This window comes from Notolabrus celidotus, chromosome 13 (genome assembly GCF_009762535.1).
Source record: "Notolabrus celidotus isolate fNotCel1 chromosome 13, fNotCel1.pri, whole genome shotgun sequence".
Lineage (NCBI taxonomy): Eukaryota > Metazoa > Chordata > Actinopteri > Labriformes > Labridae > Notolabrus > Notolabrus celidotus.
The window spans coordinates 17,340,256-17,356,596 of record NC_048284.1 but is presented as its reverse complement, the minus strand read 5'-3'; the positions used below and the strand labels follow the sequence as shown (position 1 = coordinate 17,356,596).

The 16,341-nt window shown below is 38.1% G+C and overlaps 2 protein-coding genes across 2 annotated transcripts; both read left to right on the top strand.

Annotated features, from left to right (window-relative positions):
* The first annotated feature begins 6,202 nt into the window (after positions 1–6,202).
* Positions 6,203–11,337, top strand: paplnb (papilin b, proteoglycan-like sulfated glycoprotein). Its single transcript, XM_034699767.1, has 13 exons — positions 6,203–6,406; positions 6,606–6,683; positions 7,030–7,139; positions 7,440–7,500; positions 7,613–7,715; positions 7,886–8,016; positions 8,205–8,516; positions 8,878–9,054; positions 9,138–9,288; positions 9,368–9,448; positions 9,935–10,091; positions 10,209–10,287; positions 10,702–11,337. The coding sequence occupies exons 2-13, from the start codon at positions 6,627–6,629 to the stop codon at positions 10,984–10,986; spliced, it is 1,704 nt and encodes a 567-aa protein (XP_034555658.1). The 5' UTR covers positions 6,203–6,406; positions 6,606–6,626; the 3' UTR covers positions 10,987–11,337.
* Positions 11,338–12,571: 1,234 nt separating this feature from the next.
* On the top strand, positions 12,572–15,144 carry LOC117824066 (enhancer of rudimentary homolog). Its single transcript, XM_034699430.1, has 4 exons — positions 12,572–12,716; positions 13,136–13,223; positions 14,689–14,809; positions 14,903–15,144. Exons 1-4 carry the CDS (start codon positions 12,714–12,716, stop codon positions 15,003–15,005), a joined length of 315 nt encoding a protein of 104 aa, XP_034555321.1. The 5' UTR covers positions 12,572–12,713; the 3' UTR covers positions 15,006–15,144.
* The last annotated feature ends 1,197 nt before the right edge of the window (positions 15,145–16,341 follow it).

Below are 16,341 nucleotides of genomic sequence, written 5' to 3'. Positions count from 1 at the left end.
ATGTGAGCCAAGTGTATATGTTATGTTTGTTAAAAAAAACTAAAAAATATATTTCTAGAAAAAATAGAATGAGAAATAGAATAGTTCTCTGGATTGGAGTAAATTGTTAAAAATAAACAAGATGCCCTTATGGGTGCAGAAATAACACATATGCCACCCATCCGAACACTCACCCAGCTCATGTCTCAGTGAAAAACAACTGATAAGCAGCATCCTGTGATTAGTCTAAAATAGCAACACTATGACCATCTCAATAAGCATAACGTCACTGGCAGGTGGGCAAACCCAATGGATCCCTGCTTTATGCATATCTAGCTTATCTTAGGCCTACGTGAAGAAACATCCTGGATGCTGTCTGTGAACAACCATAAAAACAAGTAAGAACTCAAATTCTTATTATAATCTGATGTCTGTTTTTAACCTCCTTTTATAAAGGAGGACGTTTGCCACTGTAAGAAAAACATCCCTAATTTTTATAGTCTTTCTTTCAACTTGCTTTGTTTTGTTTCAATTTGTCTATTACAATTAATAGCCGGTCCCCCCTCTGTACTTGATGAATACTTATTTTTTATACTTTTGCATCTTCTATTTGTGCAAGTTAAGGAGATCATATAACTTGGTATTCTAGCTGTTGTTCTTACCTGTATATCATATGAAAAAGCTGCTATTCAGCTTGTTATGATGCCATACATAACTTCATTTTCTGAAGTTGTTACACTTAATGATGTGTTTCTTGGTTGATAATTTCAAAGCTTACAAACAGCAATACAAGACTCAGTGCCAAATTGCAGTTGTTATTTACACCACTACATTTACCTCTAAGAAGCAGCCTTATCTTTCACTCACATGAATTTCTCTGCAGCAAGTTGGTTTGTGTTGATAAGACATTGAAGGTGGTGAGGTCACTATTTCTCCCCTTATCGTCACAGCCATTTAAAGGGAAGCAGCTGTTTCAAAAACGTGGGTTTCTTCATGAAGGTAAGACTAATATTTTAAAAATATAAACTGGTAGGTTTTTTTTGTTCTTGGTTATTTTAGGAAGATATCTTTGCAGTTTGACCGTTGATTGATTGACATTCAGATCAGATCTGCAGGGGCAACATTTAAACATCCTTGGCATACCACTGTTCCCTATATTATTACTGTAAGACTAGTACGTGTTAGCTGGTTAATTTGCTTGAAATATGAATGTTCTTATTGCTCTTGAGACATTTTTGACATAGTTATTAACATTTCACCAATTCAGTATGTGTCTTGATCTCTGGGACTTTTTATCAATCTTTGTGTTCTGACATGAGTTTCTTTTAACTTTTATTTTTAGAAATTAAGTATGAAATATGGTTTGATTGTTTGTAAATCTACAATGAACTTTCATATATTTTCACCAGTTTAAATTTTTGGAAATATATCTATTTCACGCTTTTCTAAAACATCAACAAACAACTTCAGCAAAGTTCAGTCGGTTTACTTATACCTAACCCAAAAACCTTCCAATTTTTAAGGTTCATGGATAAACAAGTTTTGGTTTAGGTTTAGGTTACAAAAAGAGTTAACTCACTTTTGAAAAATTAAAAAATGTTTCAAAAAACACATTTTTTCTAATACTAATACTTTTGGTATGATCAATCAACTGAGGTTGGGTGGCTTTGACTAACTCAAAATGACTTTACTAATCAGAGATATTTTTGAAAATGTAACTTTATTAGGAATCTATATAAAAAAGAAATGTGTTTTTTAAAAATGTATAAACCACAATTTTTTTTAATTTGTTTTTTTTAAATATACAGCAAGTGCCGAGAACAGGTGTGGCTCACAGGAACAAGTTTCAAAACGCACTATGAAATAGGCAGGGGTTATTGTGATCTGTTTTTGCAAAGCTTTTTCACTGGGGCATCTTTAAGCAAATGATCCATCAGAGAGCATCATTGCACATATTCGTTTTGAAGTTGATTCTACTTAGAGCAGTGTTTTGTAGCAACATGGTTGACACCATAAATGTACATTCAAATTGCACATATGTCAGCCATTCATAGAAGATAGCAGAAATTAAATAGTTTTACATATGGTAACTCTGGGCACAGGCCTTCTCAAAGACACAGGACTGTGATTTGGCCAATTTCCCTGCATGTGGGTTTATTATGCAGTGTATAAAGATAGTGTCCTGAGTCTTTCTCCTCAAAATAGCCATGTCTTAAACTGTCTGGTGTTAAAGTAATTACCAGACACATTTATCAGAGTTCAGCCCAAACACATCATGGGAAGTTCATCATCAGGCCAATACCTGTGGGAAAAGGACACAAAGAGAGGGAGGGGTCAGAGGGAATAGAAAAAAAAGATTATATTCCACTTGTGAGTGTCAAAGCGACCCACTGGTAAGTTCACAAGGATAGGGTTAATCTGTCTGCTCAGACAGCCACAGCAGTGTAAAGGCTAGGCATAGGAGTGGGGGAAACCACGTAATCTGATGTCCCGCCTGCTGCTCACACAGCCGGCTGTGGTCTGCAGTAGGGAGGGTGCTGCTCAGGATAGCTGCCCTAAAAGGATTACAGGACTGCACATGTCAGTGAAAGGGCACCTGGGCGCACACACACATACATTAACCTGTGTACACAGACACTGTACGCAGGTGCAACAGCAGAGAAGATTAGTCAGAGGTGAAACCCCCCCCTCCTGCAGGGAGCTTAAACTCCTTACCAGCTGAGAGAGTCAACTAGTGTTGTCGGCTCTGCATCTTCCTCAGCTTTTCCTTTTAATGTTTTACTTTTTTCCAAAGCTTTTCGCCTTTAACAGTCTTTGGCTACCAGCTAAATGATTCCCCTTTTTTCCAGGTATATATTTTGCTGAAGTCTGACTTGAGATCAGGTGCCTACGAGCAGCCACAAAAAAGGATGCAGTCAGACTCAAAGGAAAACCAAGAAACTGAGGCCCAGGTTCCAGACAATGACCAGGCAGCCAGTCTGGGCACATCTGGCTTCGAGGTGACCGCTGGTCGGCTCGAGCAGCTGATGAAGAGCATGGAGGTACTGCTGACCGACGTGGAGCAGCTGCGGAGTCACTGCAGCCACCAGGCCACTGAGCTAATGCGAGCGGCAGTGGATCTGAGGCAAGAACAAGAAGAGCTAAAGGAGAGCTACTCGGAGCTGTCCAGAGAAATGCAGGAGGTCATGGATACTGTGGACGACCTGTACAACACCAAGAGTGCCTTTGAAGCCAAAGAGAAGCAAGCACAAAAACTGAACCGGCAGCTCTGAGGGCGGACAGACTCAGTTTCAGATTTTGTAGAAAACAAAAACAGTGGGGGGTGTGGTTTTTGGGGATTTGAGTCTGTGAGGCAAAGTATGGAGCCAATGAGTGGTTTTATAGGTGGGATGAGACGCTGAGGTTTCTGTGACTTTGAAACAATGCTTAAATGAGACTCTTGAATGGCATTATAGGAACATTCTCTTGTGTATAATGCTTTTTATCTTATCAAACATCATTATTCTCTCACAAGGATTTTTAAAGACATTTTTTTTATCACTACAATTATTCAAGTAAATATGATACAATGCACACAGTCTAAAAATAACATACAGTTGATTCAGTGCTTCTGCATCATGGTTTGAGTGAAGAGTTTCTAGCTGAGCAGGGGAACAACTTATTGCATTGCTTTTGTGATAGGCTTACAAGTATGAATGTCATTGCTTTAGTGAAAGCATATCTTTATGAGCCTAAAATAGGCACATTTTGCTTAGTTACTTGTGTACTAGCAATGTACTATATTCAAACAGCTACAAGTTTCGTCAACATTTTGCGTTCACTCTTTGGCTACATTCAGACAACAGCTAAAGTTAGCTTTTAACCACTTCTTAGCTCATATTTCTGGCCAAAGGAAGTGGCAAAATGCTAAGTATGTGTGAAATTCTCTCATATTGGCTACTGTACATAAAAGCTAATGTTAGCATTTAACCACTTCCCAGCTTCTAGCTATGGGAAATGTGGCTAAGTGCTATTTAGTTGGTAGTTTCTTACATATATGTTCAGCTTATGTTAGCATTTAACCACTTCCCAGCTTCTAGCTGAGGGAACTTTGGCTAAGTGCTAAATATTGGAAAGTTTTTCACATATATGTACAGCATATGTTAGCATTCAACTTTTCAGGCTTTTATTTTGGCTATGATAAATGCTAAATATGTGATACATATATTTTTTAACCTATAAAGCAGGAGGTTTTAATTCCTAACTACATGTAATGTCAGCAAAGATTAAGGTTGCTGCTAAAATTGTCTGCTAATGAGGTAATTATTGTCTCTCAACCACTTGTCCATCATATAATTATCATTACCAAAGCATATCTTGACTGAAACTTTCAAAAGGCAATGTAAGCTTGAGGCTTTTTCCCAGCTAACAGGATTACAAATTAGTTGTTGTATTATATTAGCAAGTTATTGTGTTAACACAATAGATTGTATAAAAAATGGATGTCATCTCGCTCGGCTTGAATTGAGGATGCCACAAAAACTGCTCCCCCTAGTGGTTGGCTGCAGTATAGGTCAAAAAGTCTGTCTAGCCCAATTCATTTGCATGGGGCTGAGGTCAAACTTTTTTAGAAAAAAATACACATTGTACGAATGTTTCTCACATCCGTATGCTGTGGTGATATGTAGTTATTATTTAACTGTTTTGTGTTCAAGGCCTCTTTTTTCTGAAAAGTTTGTTTTTCGTTAGTTATTAGAGGTTAAAAAACGGGGTTTTACATCCGGGTTTGCTTTGATTGACAGCTGCCATTCAGAGAAACTCCGTAGGACCTCGGGACGCTACGCTGTACGGCAGAGCTTGTTACCCTGGAAACACGCAAATCACCTACTGCCCAGACTCTGGCTGCAGAAAATGTACAAGATGTCTGCGTTCTGGAACGGGATATTTTGGCTTCAAAACCGTACAATATATACAGTCTATGGTTAACACCTTACCTACCATATTATCATATTATCACTGAAAGGTTGTATCAGCATTAAGTAATCTTCATTGCTAATGATTATATTAGCTGGTAATGTGATAGTAAGTGTGCCTTTACATCATATTATCATATAATTAAATGACTCAATTTTCAAAAAGTAAAGTAAGCTTTTCCTAGCTAGCTTCTTAGCTATTGATAATATGAGCAAATGAGTGCTGGATAATAATATAGGCTGTTGTTTGGTAGTAAATCAGCTAATGGTTTATGATTTAAGTTTACCATGTATGTCATGTCGTATTCTTGGCTATAATTAATGGTCAAACTGAAACAGGATGTTACACATGTATAATATTTATCAAAGCAATCAAATTTATAAAGTGTAAAGTCAACTGAACTCAATGAGCTTAACAGGTACAATTTGTTGTGTTGCTTCAAGTGATATAAGAGTGTCATTGTTTTAGTAGAAAGTGAAATTTATGAGCCTAACAGGGGTATAATTTATTACACTGCTTTTATACTAGATTGCTATGTGCTGCTTTCTTTGTCAGATTACAAGATCTTGCGCCTGCTGCGTGTCAACGAATAATTTACTTTCACGTGCGCTGTCATCATATTTTTTTCCAAACCACCCACTAAGAGGCACACGCACACACACATCATGGCTATTTTTATCATCGCTCTGTTGACAGTTTAAAAAACAGTATTTGTTACTTTCGTCAGTCTGAGCGGCTCCACCGGCTTTTTCTTTGCTGCATTTAATGTCTGTAGTTGCATCTTCCATATTCAGTTCCCATCCAGGCCGCACTCCCATGTGGTTTCTCACTAAAATACATAAATAGATCCTAAAGCCATATTTACCTCCTACCAGCTCCTCTGCTCTTATTGGTCTGTATTTAGTGGTTATGGGATGTGTGAAAAAGAACATTCAGTGGCCTGCAACTTGAAAAAAATCAATCAATGGGAGACTCAAAGGATCTTTTTCACTGTCTGTCATTCTTGTGATTTTTAGGTAGTAGCTCACTTGAAGTTTTTGCTTAAAAAATTTGATTGCAACCATTAAATCCTGTTTACCAAAGTATCCTCCTCTTTGTCTTTTTTAAAACTAATGATACTTTCTGGCAATTGTCACTCAAACACCTACTTCTAGAACTGATAGTTCTTAATCTTGTATGTCTTATAAAAAGACTGAACACTTAAGTACATCCTATAGACTCTCTCAGCCTGAGGGTCTTTAGTAGACGTCATGTTCCGAGTAGAGGCTTATATTTAGTGCAAAAAAAAGAGATGGATTGGGGGAAAAAAACTGTTTCTCTGTGTGGTTGAAACATGACACTTTCTGGGCTGTAGTTTCTGTGAGCTGAAAGGGTGAGCAGATAGAAAGCTGGGTGTCAGTGCCCACCTTCACTCCCAAGGTGAACGTCCCTCTAGACTGCTGCTTGACTGGCTGGGAACTTTAACTTTGAGAAGGTAAGGAGAAAGTAGTATATGAAGACATTTGCTTTAAGCTATTTGATCTTACTAGATGAAACACTGCATGTTTTAAACATTAATGATGAAAAAACAAACACATAAGGAATAATTTGAAGGCTGTTTTCACACACATAATTCATTATAAATAGTAGTTGCTTTGAGATTTTACCTATTTGGTTGCTCTCCCTATCATTAGTTCTGCAGTTACTTGGCGATCATGAACATCCTACAAGTCCTGGGTCTCCTCCAGCTGTTGGCTGTACCTGCTTTTACTGTAAGTCTTTCTTGAAACAATAGTAATGGCATTGTACCAATTAAATATCCATGCCTTAAAAAATTACCTTTATCACATCTAGAAAGATTAAAGCACAGCAAAGTACATTACCTCCAAAATGTTGACTTACTGACACGTGTGTCTGCATGTGATGTTGTTTATGTCACAGAGGACAGACGGTTTGTGGTAAAATGTCCCTGTGTCTATTTCAGCATCTATAGCATGCTCTTAGAGTGTAGTGGTGGTTGGTGGTGGGTTATGATATAGCATGTGTGTGTGAGTACTTTGTGTTCCAGAAGTTGAGTGAGTAGGAGTTTTACATTTTTAGGTGTGATTTTGTTTTCAGCTGACACAGCCAAGGAGTGACTACTGGGGAGAATATGGAGCCTATGGGCCCTGCAGCCGCTCCTGCGGCACAGGAGTGGCAATGAGAAGCAGGAAATGTATCACCTCAAGGTAGGGAATAAAGACATCAAGTGTAAGGATGGGTAAATACTACAAATGTTGTAATAAAGGCCCACAGGTTTTTATTTGGAATAATAGTAATACAATGATTTTTATTGTTTTCATGCTTTTAAACATGAAAAATAAAATGTAATCCTACTTTACCTTGCATTTTTGTTTTAGACACTAATTAATTATCACAAAACATATCTTATGTATGTTATGGACACTTTTTTATGACCAGTTAAGCTCACTGCATTCAACAAACAAAACAGAGATGGTTTCAAATAATGTTCTTTTTCCCTCTTGCAGGACAGATGGAGGTCATAACTGCTTAGGATCCTCCAAATCCTATCTCACCTGTAATACACAGGTAATTACATTTAAAAACTTTGCACTGTGCCTTATTATTGAAAAAAGAACATCCGTCCACAAATTACACAACATGTATCCAGCCATGTATCCCTCATTTTGCATAATTGCAGGCATGTCCAGTTGGATCCAGAGACTTCAGAGAGGAGCAGTGCTCCCAGTTTGACAGAACTGACTTTCAGAGTAAACAGCACTCCTGGGTGCCTTATTATGGAGGTAAGACCTATTACATAATCCACATTAAATGTGTGTAGAAATAGTTTCTCTGTGTTTGGATTTCACTTCTTCGGATAATGAGATGTGTAGATGTTTATTAAGCTGTCCATTTGAAAAATGATTATGATTGATTTTTTCTAATAATTTTTATGGCTCTCTTTGTACTGTAGCAACAAATCCCTGTGAGCTCCAATGTGTCCCAAGAGGAGCAAACTTTTTCTACCGGCACAGACCTGCAGTTGTGGATGGGACACCATGCTACGTGGGCCGCACTGACATCTGTGTGGACGGCGTCTGCAGGGTGGGAACAAAACTGGAATCTCCTATACGATTATATACAGTTAGAGCCCTGTTGAGCACTTTATACCTTTAAGATTGTCTGCTCCTGTTATTTTACTTTATAGCTTTTTAATAAGCAATCCATAATCACAAGTGCTCACTTTCAACACTTTTTCCTATGATGACATTTTCAATAATTTCTCCCTCCAGGTGCTGGTCCATGGAGAGTTTATGGGCTTGGATGAAGACACTAACTCAGTGCACTCTGCTACCCCTGTTGCTCCTCACCCAAGGGACACACTCTCATACCACTACAAAACTGGTGTGTATGGCGAGTGCTCTGCCGCCTGCGGTGGGGGCATGCAGTACCGGAGTTTGGAGTGTTGGGTTCAGGATCGATCCAACCCCCGTGTGGTGGAAGAATCTTACTGCATCACCCAACGCCTGCAGAGGCCACAGAGCCAGCAGGCCTGCAACATGCAGGCCTGTGCTGCTGAGTACAGCGTCTCCAGCTACAGTGTGGTTTGTACCTTATTGAAATATTTTTCATATATTTTTTATATTTTACTTGTATATTATAATATTCATATAGAGAGGCATTGACTTTTGGTACTAGAAATAAGTGACAAAAGACTTAAAGGATGTTTATCTCATTGAAGTACAGTGCATGCTGTGTTTTTTACTTCAACAATGGTGCAAAGACACAGCATTGTCTGTGTCATTGAGCAGATTTTGGTGGATGTTAAAAAGGTTTTCAGGTTTCTCTTTTTCCACAAAGAGGCTTGTTCTGAAGTGTTCTATAATTTGGTAATGATATATTCATTTGTAAAAGTGTTCATCTTTTGCTGTTAGACGATTAAAATTGTAATATCTTGTTGCTCAGTGCTCCGTGACTTGTGGGGAAGGCCAGCAGACAAGGGAGGTGTTCTGTGTGGGGTCAAGAGGTGAACGTCTCTCTGAGAGCGCCTGTAGTGGAGCAGCAAGACCTGCATCTGCCAGGGCCTGCCGCAGACCCGCCTGTCACACGCACATCACCTGGCACGTGACCGACTATGGACTGGTAGGTGTAGCAGAGCCAAAACCAGAACTACCATCTCTGTGTTATCTGTCCTCATGTCTCCCTCTGCTATCTTTTCTCTGTAGTGCACTAGAAGCTGTGGTGGTGGTGTGAGGGAGAGGAGAGTGGACTGTTTTGATACAGACTTGAACCCCTACCCAGAGGCCCGCTGTGGGGTAGCTAGCAGACCTGTCTCTGTGGAGTCATGCAATTCACAGGCCTGCCCCGGTGCACAGAGTGAGACATTTCTAAACACACTCAACTGGACTAAATGTTTGTGCTGCTTTTAAACCAAACTTTTGTATTTTCCATTTAGTGGTTCCCAGTGTGCAGGACCCAAGAGCACATGAGACCACTATTAGAGGTTTTGTGCCCCATGTTCCTGGAGAACCCTACGGTATGTGGAGCATGTAGGGGATTTCTTGTTAAAATATAATTTTATTCTTTGCATGCTTTAACATGCAAATACTTTATATGTGAATATGAGTATCCAGAGCAGATATAAAGATTAAACTGCACAGTTTTAAATCAATGTGCAACACCTTATTTAAACTCAGGTATTACTCCAAATATTTTAGGTTTTGATGCACCCTCAGGCGGTAAAGAAGCTGTGCTTTAATGTTGTAATTACTGCTGTCTAGACCATAATTGCACAGCAATGTAAGTGTTTCTTTTAATACCTTATGAGTGAAAGCAACATTTCTATTCTACAGAAAAAATATCCAAGCAAATTTAACTACTTCCAAATTTAATCCCCCGCATTCAAAAAAGGATAAACACATATTTTCTCAGGTCTATGGCATGCATGGTTGCAGTATATATATTTATATATATATGTATATGCCTGTTTGACCATGTCTATGTCTGTGTTTGCTCACTTTAGCTTCCAGGCCAAACACAAACATTGCCTTTGAGCCTCAGCCTGCTGTGATTAGTCCTTACTGTGGGCAGTCATTCCATGGCTGCTGTCCTGACGGTCACACCTCCGCCACAGGGCCCCATGGCGAGGGCTGCTCCCAAGATGACTGTGTCCGCAGCAGGTAACACTACTGCTTATGAACATTCTTGTTAATAATATCTATAACATAAAAAGGCTCCATGGAGCCAATGGCGGAATGAAAGTGTTCCTGATATACAGATTCTTCTTCTTTTCTTAGATTTGGGTGTTGTTTGGATGGTGTGACTCAAGCTCAAGGATTTGGAAGAGCTGGATGTCCTGAGTACCAGACACCAATGGTAGGATTCACACTCTGGAATTTGACAGATAAATGCTTTCACCGGGCAGGAATGGTTGAATTATATACACATTGCAGATGATTTGGGAAATGGCATTGTTTATATTTTGTAGAACCTGAAACACAGAAGAATCATACTAGAACAGTCTGAGCCCCTACTTTTTTTAAGACAGTGGAGTAAAATAGACTCTGGAGCTTAACTATACAAAGTGACCAAAAGCTGGTGTGTTTTTGCATCAAGATAATATTGTTCTTTTTTTTTATTCCGTCTATCATAGGACAACTAAGCTCAAAGAAACCTAATCAAAAAGTACTGCAATATCCCTCAGGCTCTTAGTGTCTCTTTTTCTACCCCACACTGGATATCTGATTGCTCTAAAGTGAGATTTGCAACCTCTCTTCTTTACTCTCTCAGCAGTATCCATCTGCTCCTGTCCCCCCATCCACTGGTAATACGTGCCTTCTTCCTCGTGATGAAGGCCCCTGTGACACATGGAAGGTCCGTTTCTACTATGACTCAACGATGGGTAAATGTACTGAGTTCTGGTTTGGAAGCTGCCAGGGCAATGGCAACAACTTCATGAACCTGGAAGCATGCCAGAGAGAGTGTGGGAGCACAGTGAGGGAGACCCCACCCTCACCTCGCAGAGCGACCCCCAGGAGAGGGCCACCCAGGGATGCCCTGAGGGCAAGAGCATAACCATGTCATTCTTTATAGCCTACAAATCATAAAAAAATAATAGAGTGCCATCTCTATGAAGTTAGATTTTTGTACACATATGATATGTTCATACATGAGGACACACAGTAACATGTAATGAAAAACTTTCCATGTACCTTTTCATTAAAACATAGGAATTTACATCAAAGAGGATGTAGACCACCTCACATTTTACCTGACAGCTCATGGTTCTGTCTTTGATCCTGGTTTTAGTATCTTTTTGATCCCTCTTTTGTTTTATTTTTGATGCTTGGTTTATTCGTTTATGTTTGATCTGATTAATCAGGGTCAAAATAAAATATTACCAGAGTTATTGTTCAAGCAAATTCATTAACCTCAATAAATGTTAAACTCTCTGGTAATCTTGGAGAAAATTGTGTTTTTTCTTGGTGTCTCCATCTGTTCTTGTGGTGTTTTCTGTTTACCTGATGGCACTTTGCTTGAATTTATCAATCCTAAAAGATATGGCAGAAATGGCACTGACAGAAGAGTAGAGTAACTACTTAGAAGTCCACAAAGAAGTTGTGAAGTGGATGATCTCTGTAATTTAGAATGGCCTCTAGCTTCTCCTGTGTGCATCTCTCCACCACAGCCCCCAGTGAGTCCAACCTGGTTCCAATCACAGTGCCAGCTCTTTTCACTAGTTTGTCCAGTCGCCTCACATCCTTGTGTTTTTATACTGCTTCCCCAGCAGACTGCAGCGTAGAATAACACACTTGCCACCACAGACTGATAAAAATAGGATATGGATAGATATTGTATATAATAGATAGGTAAGCACACAGCTAGAAATGTAACCAAAAGGAAATGGTGGAACGTACCACTGTGTAAGAGGCAATTGATTTCCTGAGAAATCATGTTTTTCAGTCCTGAAAGAAGATAAAAAAGAACGACTTTTCATTGCTATAGTTGTAATTTACAAAAATATGCAAAATAAACAGCAAGACTATTTTTTCCCCCAAGCTTTAGACTCAGACTTTAGACTTTAGACTTTATTGTCCTCTTGGGGAAATTCCTTTCCACAGCACCTTTCTGCATTTCCACAGACAGACAATCACAAGAACATACACTGTAAGCTCAGCAAACTATCCACAAATTCATCAACACTCAGACAAAGTTGTATCATTCAGCGAGGCCTTTTGTTCAGGCTCACTATAACAGCAGGGATCAGGCTCTTGCAAAGGCGAGCCCTTCTGCACCTCAAGGCTCTGTACCTGCGTCCTAAGAAGAGTGAGATGAGGTGGGTGTTTAGTGGATGTATGATGCCCTGTTCTTTTGAGGTTGCGATGCATATGATGGACCTGTTGTTTAAGTCTGTGAAGTTTGGTGTGGGGAGACCGATTATTTTAGAGGCTGTGGTGGTTAGGCATGTGAGTTTGGCCTTGTTTTTAACAGATAGCATGTTTTATAATGACTGATTTAGTTTAGGAGACATTCGGTCTAATAGTTTAATTTTTTTCATGTTATTATTGTATTTTACTTTCCTGCCTGATTCCCTGCTCCACACTCCCGTCCAGTAGGCGGCGGTAATGCGTCTTTTAGCTGCTTTGCTCACTGATAATAAACACCAAACAGGAAGAAGAAGAACTGTTCTTTTTTCCATCTCACAGATAACACAAACTGCACGGGGCTGCAAGCACTCATAATCGACATTTTCTGCCTTTTTCCTTCCCAATTAATAGGAGGGATCTGTGGTCAGCTCAAACATGGTAAATGAGGTTTGTTACAAATTTTAAGAAGGTGAAATAGTCAAATGAATGGCTACCGCGATACATGGTAGCTAAGCTAGCAAGCTGCGACGCTAACGATTACTAAGGTTCACCATCGTTACTCTGAGAAACACGCATTTCTTCTGTCTGGATAACTTGTTTGACGTTTTGACTTGTCATTATCGCTTGTTTACACGCATATGAGTAAGCAATTGTGTTTTTGATTTACTTCGAACTTACACTAGCTTTGACATTAGCGTACTAATCTGTGAACTGTCGCTAAATGAGCGTCATTTACACTCAGAATCGGTTGGAGGCACACGCAGCTTCTGCTTGATGAAACACAACATGCATGTCAAATTCAGACATAAAGTGCTGGTATTATTTGTAGTATTAAATATTGTGAATCATTTTTACAGTCGCACACAATTTTACTTGTCCAACCAACCAAGAGACCTGAGGGCCGAACATATGCTGACTACGAGTCAGTGAACGAATGTATGGAAGGTGAGTCTTTAGCTGTTCAATACTCATCACTAATAAATCCCCATGCTGTTTTTTCATTGCATGAATGTAATTAGAATGCCTTTGACTGTATATATTTTTTTGCAACCACTTACAATAACATTATTCATTATTTTCGGTGTATAATTGTACTTCTATAGTTGCTGAGATGGGATTAATGGCTCTTTGAAAGGAACTGGATCTTGAGGAGCAGTTCCTTTCAAAGAGCCGTTCAAAAGACTGGCTCTCTGGCTCATTGTTATATTTATTTATTCTTTAGAAGTCAACCAGGGGTTACTCGTTTTTATCAAGGAAACAATCACTGGTAGCAGTTATAAGATAACATTTGGATCAGATTAATTCAAACTTACACATCCCACCAATAAATATAAATTCTATTGGTGGGAATTATTCTGAAACATTGATTATAATTTCATTTGGCATTGTAAACATTCCTTAAGATGGTGCCATGTCTCCATGCTTCGACAGCGAGATCACTATTTTGAATTTCCCCTCACCTAAAAAACTTTGTGGCACTTTAAAAACTACACAGGCTACAGATAACTTCCATGCAAAACAACTTTACTGTAACATTTTCCACACAAGAACAGTTTAACAATACAGAAAGAAATATAAAATAATAAATAAGAATGATATATATGTATATGAAAAATATAAATACAAAAAAAGTAGGACATTTGAATTCGAATGCAAAATTGTACTACCCCACCTGGTGCTTCTACACCTAAACTACTTTACAAACAGGAGCTCAGCTCCTTGACTCGAATCCACATCAAAACAATGTAAACAATAACAAAGTGTAGACAATAAGTGTGAACAAAAGACTCATGGGGCACGCAGGTGACATGTGAAGGCAGCGTGGGCAATTTGCATTTAAAAACAGCTCCATTAATGAACGCCTTGCAACTGCTAATCAGTTCTCATCGTTCACTTAAAAGAGCCGTTCAAAAGGCTGACTCATTCGCAAACGTCACATCTCTAATGCTCTCTAATGCCCTATATCTCTTCTGTTCTCTTTACAAAAAGAAGTTTAAATATTTTAAAATTATTCAATACGTTCGTTGCATCATTAAATACAATGTAAAGCAACATGTTAGTAGACCCATCGTGCACAAAAAAATACTATATTCATTGAAAACTCAAAAAAGGTTAATTTGGTCTTGCACTGAAAGACAGTTCTTGTTTCTAGAAAACATATTGGTCTAATAACAAGAACTGTCTTACTATACATTTAAAAATATTCTGTTAAACCATTACATCACATCCAAACAGCCAATTAAGCACAAGCACACTGTTTATTTGAAAGAAACATCATTTTCTCCCATAATTCTCAAATCAAGTCCCTTTATATATAAAAAAGAGCAGTTTATCTCTAGTGTTGTATTTTTGATGCACACTCTTTGAGTTGTTTTGCTTCCATTCAACCCTTCCTGTGTCTTTCCTCCAGGTGTTTGCAAAATGTACGAGGAGCATCTTAAGAGGATGAATCCAAACAGTCCTTCGATCACCTATGACATCAGTCAGTTATTTGACTTTATTGATGACCTGGCAGATCTAAGTTGTCTTGTGTAAGTACGATTTACTGTTAGATGCCAATCGATTTGAAAGAAATATAATGTGCACATAATTCCATGTATGTATAATTTTATTTTTTTATACAGATACAGAGCTGACACACAGACGTACCAACCATATAACAAAGACTGGATCAAGGAGAAGATATATGTCCTGTTGCGGCGTCAAGCTCAGCAGGCATCAAAGTAAAGGAGGCATCATTGAGGAGTTATTCCGCCACACACTAAGAAGTTCGAGGTGCATGACATTTCCACAACATCTTGAAGATCTGTGCACGAGGACATGTCCGTTTGACAAAGGAAGGGTTCATATTCATTGTACTTTGGGAGATGAAGGGGTTTGAGAATTGTGAAAATCAAGAAGTTCCCACGAAGTGATGCTTGACAGCACATATTTGTTTGAAATTTGTTACACTCTGATTAGAATGGGGCTAGGACTAACTTATTGATTGAGAGGGTTCCCTAATTGAATATATATTTTTTGGTTTTTCATTTTTTCAATACTGTGATTTTGTTTTTCCTACGTGACTTGTAACATGCTGTGGATTTTGAAGGCAGATTTATTTTTGAACAAGTCCAAAGTCTGCAGATTACCTAACCCTTACATGCAACTAATCACAAAACTTTAATTTCCATCTTTAATGTGATATTACATTTTGTTACTAGAGACAACAGTAATAATGTAAATTGGTGTTTTTGTAAACATTTCTTTTACGTAGCATCTGAATAGTCCAGTATATTTAGTTGTTATTTTTTCTTTGTTTACCAAAATAAACTATTGTTTTCTGAATTGTTTCCATTCTTGCTATTGTATAATTGTACAGGAAGAGGATTAGGGCCACTTTAAAAAAAAAAAAAAGAGGCCAATTTCTTTTTTTTCTTAGAATTCTGACTTTTTCCTCAGAATTCTGACTTTTTTTTCTTAGATTTCTGACTTTTTTCTTAAGATTCTGACTTTAATCTCAGAATTTTGACTTTTTTTCTCAGAATTGACTTTTTTCTTAGAATTTTGACTTAATCTCAGAATTCTGACTTTTTTCTTAGAATTCTGACTTAATCTCAGAATTCTGACTTTTTTTCTTAGAATTCTGACTTTCTCAGAATTCTGATTTTTATCTCAGAATTCTTACTTTTTTTCTTAGATTTCTGACTTTTTTCTTAAGATTCTGACTTCAATCTCAGAATTGACTTTTTTCTCAACATTCTGACATTAATCTCAGAATTTTGACTTTTTTTCTCAGAATTCTGACTTTTTTCTCAGAATTCTTACTCAAATCTCAGAATTCTGACTTCTCAGAATTTTTACTCAAATCTCAGAATGCGGACCTTTATCTCATAATAATAATAATTTAAAAAAAGTGTTGACCTTAATTTTTTCTTTTATCAGTGCCCTCATCATCTTCTGTATAATTATGAGTTCTTTCTTTCAGTATAAGTTCCTGGGGGACAATGATGTACAACCTTTTGTATGAAAGTATTTGTCCATTAGTACTTCTGGTTTGTAATGTTACTGTCTCTTTAAATGT